The 8,771-nt window shown below is 55.5% G+C and overlaps 1 protein-coding gene across 1 annotated transcript in view; it reads left to right on the top strand.

The window, feature by feature from the left end:
- The window catches only part of Tp73 (tumor protein p73), a 61,937-nt gene that overhangs the window by 44,501 nt on the left and 8,665 nt on the right, over nucleotides 1-8,771 (top strand). Inside the window, exons 5-6 of the mRNA XM_005368636.2 lie at nucleotides 6,246-6,432; nucleotides 6,942-7,057. Coding sequence (XP_005368693.1) covers nucleotides 6,246-6,432; nucleotides 6,942-7,057 — 303 coding nt within the window. The remainder of the gene's footprint in view (nucleotides 1-6,245; nucleotides 6,433-6,941; nucleotides 7,058-8,771) is intronic.

Below are 8,771 nucleotides of genomic sequence, written 5' to 3'. Positions count from 1 at the left end.
CACACACACACACACACACACACACACACACACACACACACACTCAGCTTGCTTCCCTGGCTCCTGGCTGTCACTAGCCCCTGAGACTATATGGAAAGTCACCGGTCCTGAGAGGAGCTGGCCAAGGTCTGTGTTTAGAAGGGTCACAGCTGGAGTAGAGATGGCTGTGTCAGACTGTCCTATGATGCCCTGCAATCCTCATGCTGACGAGATTGATCCTGCCTGTGGACGTCGCCACTGACAGCCAGCGTGGGCTCCACGCTGTGCACAGAGCAGGCTGGTTGCCACCCTCCCTGTGGGATCCTGTGCTGGACAGGTCTGTGAGTCCCTTATCGCTGAGCCGATGACTGGAGGCCAGAGGACTGGCCAAGCAGGTCTGCTTGCAGCAGCCGGCTGCCCCCGTGCATGGCCAAGACACAAGGCACAGCTCTCCTGCTGGCTGGATCAGGAAGAAGGGTGACAGGGGGTCCCTGTTTGGACTCACGGGGAGGATAAAGCTAGGGTGCTTAGGACCCCGTCGTGATGTATTCCAAGTACTTTCCTGCTACGCTGCTCCTGAGGTCCTCAGATCGCCCTTGGTCCTGGGATAAGATTAGGTATCCAAGCTAGGAGTAGGTGACAGTACCTCCTAGGGAAGTCTCAGAAAATCCTGACAGTGGCACTCTGGAGCTGGGGCACCACACAGCATTTGCTCGTAGTTCAGCTGCACCCATCCAATCAGCTTCTGGAGCCTCCCTCCACCCCATGACTTGATGTCAGTGGAGACACCCCTACCTGGCAGCTTCCTCTCCCCCAGAAACATAACCCTGGCCCAGAGTCACCTGTCTCTTTTGGCTCTGGTGTGCTGCTTGGCCACCTGATTGCCCTCTTACACTTACCCAGTCTGTTTAGACCCTGATTTCAGGCCCCTGACTTGCCAAGTCTGATGGAAACAAAGGGCCAAAGGTGTGGAGACTCCTCCCTCCAGCAAACCAACAACTCCACAGCAGAGGATACCAGCCAGCACCATCTCTAGACAGTTCTGATGCTGGGTTTCCTGGAGGTCTGATGCCTTCCCCAGGGCAGGGATTCTAAACCCAAGGCTGCCCCTGTGGTACCACTGCCTTATGTAATGTTTCTGCCTGCTACCATTTGGGACTGTCATCTATTCCAGAAGCTCATGGGACTCTGCAAAATGCTTGTCTAGTTACCCAGGGAGACAAAGAGATACACGGGGTACAGTGGGATAGGGAAGGAATGTGTGGGCCAAGGTAGAGAAAGGATATAGTTTCCTGGTCCTCTCTGGCTACCATATCCAGGCACCTGCACACGTCCAGCTGTCCAGAAGCTGACCAAGTCCTGTCCTTTGGGGTTAATGCAGAGGCTTCATTATGGAGCCTGACATTTGGGACCCAATTGACCTTCATGCTCTCTGCTCCTTCCCAAAGGCTGGGGCTGGGTGCAGCATATACCGCCTGGATCTTTCCGGGAGCTACTCAGGGAAGCAGCCCTCAGCTTGTCATTAGCATAAAAAGGCACTGTTGCTTTGAAGAGTCTCTGCATTTTGAGAGCTGTTTACCAGGAACCAGAGATGTAGAACAAATGCAACATGACAAGGTCTGGTTACCGATCTACCCCAGCTCAGACGGCAGCTTTTGGAAGCCAAGTTCTAGTTCCCAGGAAGTCAAAGTAGACCCAGAAGCCTTGCAGGAAATGGCATGGACAGGGCTCCTTTCCTTCCTCAGGTTTCTGTGTGGACCGCTCAACCGTGCATTCCTTCCAGATTCTCCACCATCGCCCTCCCTTTCTCCCCTGAGACAGCTCTATTGGGCCCTCACACGTACCTATCCATCTGCTTCCCAGCTCCTTAGCCTAGGACGGAAACTGCTGGAAGGTTCTCTGCCATGCAGAGGCTAAGCAGGCCCAAACCCCATGACCTGGGCCCTCTGACTCCACAGTCTTGGTGTGAAAGAGGGTACAGGCTACCAGGGTACCCCTATGGCTCCTGCTTGTTTGTTTGGTGGGACAAGCTGCCCAGCTCCTGAGGGGTGCCCCAGCTAGCTCCTGGCCTGCTTCTCCCCAGGGGAATGGGTCTTTGTTTCTAGACTATGGCCTACTCAGGCTTCAGATGCTCCTGGGGTCTTCTACCCTCCCTCAGATTGCAGCTCTTTAGGAATGACTACTGCCTCTTTATTGCCCATTTGGCAGGGTTAGGCATTGAAGCCTGGGTCCTCCGAAGAAGGGTTCGTAGAACATGGACTCTCCCTGCACTCAGCCTATATCCTGGCATGGAGGTGTTCTGGCACAGGCGGAGCGATGTCATCTGGGCATCATCCCCTCCCTAGGGCTTAGGTGTAGACCCTTGTCCTATCAGGCCTAGCCTGTGTGAGCACCCACCCCAGACTCAGATGTCCCCTGATTGATCATGGACATGAGTGATCATGAGAGCGAACTCAGCCGAGGCTAAGATGCGCCCACGGAGTGGCTGCCCGGGACCTGTTCTCGGCTGATGGGATCCATGGGTCTGCGGCTCTCCCAGTGGCCTTTCTTGAGGGGAAAGGGAACAGGGAGGGGAGGCACAACTTAGGGGCTGTGGACCTGGGTCCCTCCAGATTTAAGAGATCAGTCTGAACTTACCAGATTCCGTGCCCTGCTCTGTGGATCTGTCCTAGCAAGAGTAAAAGTCTGTGACCATGGGGCTGATTCTCAAGGGGGGTCCAGAGTCCAGACACGTGCAAACACACACAAACTATATAAAAGTGGGCTATGAAAAAAAAAAACTAAAAAAATAAAGCCCCCACCACCGCCTTTCGTTCAGAATCTGTCCTAACAGATTCACCCAAGCTGGTTAACGGTATTTGCGGTTTTCAAGACGCTACATGTCCCGAGAAAATGACAGACAAGTTATTATCACCTCCCTACTGTCCTCCTGCCCAAACCTGCCTGTGCCGGGCACCCAGCTGCCTGGGAGCGGGTGCGAGGAAATTAACAGCCCTGTGCCGCGCCCGCCCCCACCCGCCCTCTCACCCACCATCCTGCACCAGCCCTGCCAGGCTAGGGGCTTCCAGCCAGGCGGGGACTATAGTGGACTGGGGTGGGGGCAGGGAGGGAGAGAAGGAGGAGGGTTCAGGAGAGGAGTGCAGCGGGAGGGACGTCTGCTCTGCCCCGATGTTGGGCAAAGTATTTCCTGCAAGCCCCGCGGAACACACGCATCCGCGCAGGCAAGTCTGGACGGCTCTGTGTCAACAGCCGAAGATAAATAAGATTTTATCAGCTCGGAATCTGTTGAAACACATCCATCTAGCGGTTCTAGGGATGGAGAGGCAGGAGGAGGGCAGCAGGGAGGAAGCCTTCTCACGTGACACTCTGGAAAAGAGCTATCCACCCTCCTGCCCCTTCCTTCAGAGTCTGACCCTGAGGACTGACCCCACAAACTCTGCCCAGGAAGGGGAGCACTGGCGACCTCCTGGTCTCAGGTCTTGAGTATCCTGGAGTCTTTCCCTGTGGCCGCTGGTTATACCATCTGGCCTTCCGGGATGTGGGGAAGCCTCGGCACCCCACCCTGAAACTCCCTACTCCTGGCTAAAATAGATATCCACAGATTTAACCTGTGGCCAGTGTAGGGCTAGCGAGTGTTTGTGAGCCCCAACACCTCAAAAACCACTGTTTTTGACCTAATAGCGATGCCACCTGAGGGCGCAAAAGTGAGGTGAAGTGTTTGCCTTGCCCTAGGGAGAGGAACCTCCTGTAGATTCATCCCTGAACATGGGCTTCCCGTCCACACTGGCTCGGTGAGACACTTGCACCACCAGAGATGACTTGACATCAGGTGATTCTTTCTCTGAGAGATTATCATGCGGCAGCCGCTGTCTTGGTACCAGGGACAGCTCCTGGCACTTTAAGCTCCTCCCCAGGGAGGGGCATCTATGGCTAGTCCCTTACCAGCCCTGCTACTCTGAAGTGGTTCCCAAGCTTTCTCCAGATCACCTCCCCCCCCCCCAGGGTCCCATTGTAAGCCATGGAGGGCTGTGCCACCTCACACCCATCCCAGGGCACCCATAGGTACAAAAGCCACCTTCTGAGCAGGAGGGTCAGGTCTCAGCTACCTCTGGCCACACCTTGGCAGTAGCGGTGCACGGACGGCTTGGGGGCTTAGATCCTCAGAGGGCGATGGGGGGGGGCAACAGTGGCCTGCAGGGCTGGGGCAGGTCCCCGGGGATGGTTGGGCACTGTGGTAAGGCACTGCTCAGGAGTAGGTGGTTGAAGGGAGCCCTAATGCCTCCCTCCGTGGCTGGGCTGTGCCCTGAGCCTGGCTCCATCCTGATAGGAGCACAGAGATGAGCCTAATGCACGGTCCCTCCCGCCAGGCATGTTTGGGCTTCCCAGGAATGCAGCCTAAGGCACCACCATACCTGCCCTGCTCTCAGCCCATCCTGGCTCAGGCCCCGGTGGGTCTATGAACCCTTCTCAGGTCATGAGCACGGGAGAGGAAGGAACCTCTGGGTAGTCAGGTGATTGTAGGAGCCCCCAGGTCCGTGTGCCCGTCAGCTGTACCTGGTAGTGAGAGCGCCCATGCTGGAACACGAGGCGTCTGACCTGGCTGGCACTCTGCCACATGGCTGGCATCTGGGGGTCTTGTGGTAAGTCAGTGGTAGGCAAACCTGACAGGTGGCCCCGTGGTTAGGGCAATCCAACCTACATTCCTGAACCAGAACGGGGGACTTCAAAGGCTGGCTAAGAACCTCTTTTTGCTGCTCCTGGTGACTTTGACCCCAGTTCCACCCCAACCCTGAGCCCATTTTCTTATCCTCCGCAATGGGAAACAACAGTCACTTGGTTAGCCTCAGGTGAAGCCCCTATGAGTTCAGGACTGGCTCGGTCCTCCCTCCCCGACAGGAGAGCAAGCACAATTGTCTGAGCCTGGGCCTTCCTGGGAAGCCTTCATTTGTGACTAAGAGGCCTGGGCACTCCGCTGGTCTGCCTGGCACTGTGTATGAATTTACTTAATGCTTGGGGATCCCCACACTGTGAACTTCATGTCACCCCAAGAAGTCAAACTGGCCTCCCTGGTGTGGCCCTGAGCTGCTGCTTTGACTAGAACTCTTTCTCAACTGCTTTTCAAAACAACCCCTCAGGGCTTCTGCAGGGTCCTGATAGTGAGCCTCTCTTGCTCTTTAAATAGAATGGGAGGGACCTACTTCATGGTACCTCTTCCCACCTCCCCTTCCTTGCATTTGCCCATTGTATATGATATTTCGGTAAGCCTCTTATGGGAAACCTTGAGCCTACAGGATTGGGGTGGTCAGGATCCCCTACTGTCCTTTGCAAAGGAAAGACTCTTAGTATGTGAGCATCGCCGGCTCTTCCCAGTTTTGTGACAACTCTCCATCTCTAGCCTCGGTTTCCCTAACTGTCACAATGGAGCGTGGTGAACATTTTCCAGGTTGATGTAACTCATAATTCTAAGTCAATGGGGACTTTAGAGGAAGCGGCACACCATAAAAATCCCCTCTAAACCCAAGGGCCTGGAAACCGCCACTGCCCCTTGGGGAGGAAGGTGTGAGGAGTCTCCAGGGGTTTCAGGAGTGCGAGGGAGGGTCAGCTAACATATACATAAATGGACATACCTGAAGTGGCCTCCTCAGGGCCAGTTTGGTCCTTAGATGGGTGACCTGGGCCCCAGGATGGTTGGAGGAATGGCAGCATGACCTTGCCACCCTGGCATGATCTCAGGTCCAGTCAGGTTCTAGGGTGGGGAAACTGGGTTTTGCTGCACACAACTGTTGAGCTTGGCTACCTGGACTCAGTGGCTTTTGTTGGTGGAACAGTGCCGGTGTGACAGGTCACCCTGCAAAGCAGTGCTGGCCCAGAGAGTGGAAGGCGTAAGCCGTCTACCCTTTCTTCTGTGCAAGGCAGCAAAATGCAACTGTAGGCTTGTCAAGCAAGCTCAACGCTCCAGATCCACCTCTGCAGCCGGGCATAAGAGCTCTGCTGGGGAAACATGACAGAGACTGATCCCCACTGTCCTCCTGTACTTTCTTGCCCTTGACCCTTGCCCACCACTTGCAGCCTCTGGGATTCAGGTTGCTAAGTGGGCAGCAGGCATAGCCATCTCTGTGTTCTGGAGGAAGGATGTCTGAAGGAGGGTACACATGGGAGCAGGCCTTATCAGGGTGCCTGGGAAAGGGGTCTCGCGGAAAGTGCCCAGCCCAGACAAGCATGCGGAGCTGGGCTGTGAGCTCAACCTGGCTCTTCTCTTCCCCCAGTACTCCCCACTTTTGAAGAAGTTGTATTGTCAGATTGCCAAGACTTGCCCTATCCAGATCAAGGTGTCCACGCCGCCACCCCCAGGCACGGCCATCAGAGCCATGCCTGTCTACAAGAAGGCAGAGCACGTGACTGACATCGTTAAGCGCTGCCCCAACCACGAGCTTGGCAGGGACTTCAATGAAGGTGAGCACCCCCTCTCCACTGTGGGTCCCCAACCTCTACAGCACCATGGCCAGTGGCCTGAGGGCCCAACTGAAGGGGAAACCCGGCCAGCAGTGCAACTGAGAGATGCTGGCCAATGAGTGGGCTGGTGGGCTAGGGAACTTTGAGCAGGAACCCCGCCCCATCCCTCCCAGTCCATTTCCTCAGTGCTGGCCGCAGCCTTAGGGGCTGATGTTCCAGCAGGGGTGTAGCTTGGGAGAAGCCTGAGGGACCAGCTGACCCTGGGGAGCCTCATAGAACAAGCATTCCTGCAGCGTTCCTGGAGAAGCCCGCAACACCCCCAGGGTCAGAAGATCTGGGAACAGCATCTGCCAGGCTCAAGGCCACCTGAATGAGGGTTGTACAGCTCTGAACCTCGTCTGGGACTCTCACAGGGACAAACCCTATGGTCTCAGCTCTGCCATGCACCTGGTACGGGGTGACAGGCTGGAGGATGTGCCACTCTCTAAAGCTATGTCCCCTCCTGGCAGGACAGTCTGCCCCGGCTAGCCACCTCATCCGAGTGGAAGGCAACAACCTCTCCCAGTATGTGGATGACCCTGTCACCGGCAGGCAAAGCGTGGTTGTACCCTACGAACCCCCACAGGTAGGCTGGGGGCCAGACAGGGTGGGGTTCCTGGAGCCACTGCTCTGAGTTCAGCCTGCCTCTCCAGAGCCTTTTCTTGGCTGTTCATTTGTGACCACATACTGTGTGACATGACCCTCAGACCTCTCTCTCTCTCTATCCCTAGCTGTATAGCAAGGAACGGTCACATGACCTCTAAGCTTTCAGCCCTTCCCTACTAGGAGAGTCTAGTCTTGTCTGTTTCTCCCAACGTGAGCAGAGCTTTCTAGACATAGGAATGAGGAGTGAGAAAGAGTTCCTGGACATCTCAGACTCGGTTGGCAAGGACAAAACCAAGCCAGCAAGCACAGGGCTTTGGATGGAGGGTAGGGAATTCCATGCTGGGAGCTGGGGTCATGAAAGCGCCCCTAGACTAGGCTGGGGATCATAGAAGATGATAAAGGGGACTGGAGCTGTGGAACGTGGGCTCAGGAGAACAGGAAAGACGAGGTGAAGGGTGAGACTAGGAGAGCCTGTGTGCAGAGCCTTGAAAGTGGGGTGCAAGCTGAAGGTGCCGTATAGTGGAGGTGGGTGGCACAGGCTATATATGGGGTACAGGGTGGATGTGGAGGCTCAGGCTGGACGTAAGTGAGGGATCCAGGCTGGAAGTGGTGGTTGCAAAAAGCAGCCAAAGGAAGAAAGACTGGAGGAGGCAGGGGTTGACTTTTGGCAATGGAGGGGTGTGTGATCACCATTCTAGATCTGAAATGAGGCCCAGCTGGGGCCAAAGGCCAAGGTGGAGGGAAGTTGCTCCACAGGAACGATGGCCTGTGGCCCCAGGGTGGAGACTCAGAGGACTGAAGACAGGCAGGTCTCATGCTGTGTTGCTGTGAGGCCTCCCCCGTCCTCTGCCAGGCCCCGTGGTCCTCTGAGGAAGCTGTTGTATCAGTAGGACAGGGCCAAGGGTGGACCAGCCTCCTCCCCTATCCTCAGGAAGGTCTCGCCTGAGCAGGCTTGCAAACAAAGTGGGATTCTCATGCCCTCTAGTGGCTGCCAGGTGCAAGTTCTGGGAAGGGCTGGCATTTGTGGCTTTGGTGTCCTGATCTAGCAAGACCATGGAACTTCCTCCATTCTGAGGATGGAGTCCCTCTCATTCTTCTGTTCAGACGAGCCCAGAGCATGCGGCAAACACGTGACTCAAAGGCCCATGCACACTCACACCCACATACGGCCTTAAGATCTGACCTCCATGTATCATGGGAGCTGGCTGAGGCAATCGCACCAGACTCTGCACTTCCCAAGCGCTCTGATCCCAGAGCCAGCAGAGTGTTATGAGGGCATGAATGGACCCGTGGCTGGGTAGGCAATCTCAAGTGAGTGGATAGATGTGTAGATGGAGGGGTGGGTGAGTAGGTGGGGGGAGTCAGGCCAGTGAGTGGGTGATGAACAGGAGGGTGGGTGGGCAGGAATGTAAACTGGTCAGTAGATGGATGGGCAAGCAAATGGATGGGCGGGTGGGTGAGAAGTTGGTGGGCAAGGGAACGGGGTAGGTGTATGGGTGAGTGGATGGGTGGGTAGGTAGATGGATGGCTGGATATGTGGATGATGGGCAGGCATGTAAGTGGATGTTTGTATGTATGTATGTATCTATGTATGTATGTATGTATGTATGGATGGATGGATGGATGGATGGATGGACGAGTAGATGGATGGATGAGTATATGGATAGATGGATGGATGGATAGATGGATGGATG

This window comes from Microtus ochrogaster, unplaced genomic scaffold, assembly GCF_000317375.1.
Source record: "Microtus ochrogaster isolate Prairie Vole_2 unplaced genomic scaffold, MicOch1.0 UNK38, whole genome shotgun sequence".
Classification (NCBI taxonomy): Eukaryota; Metazoa; Chordata; class Mammalia; order Rodentia; family Cricetidae; genus Microtus; species Microtus ochrogaster.
The sequence above is the reverse complement of the archived record's forward strand: the minus strand, read 5'-3'. Positions and strand labels throughout refer to the sequence as shown.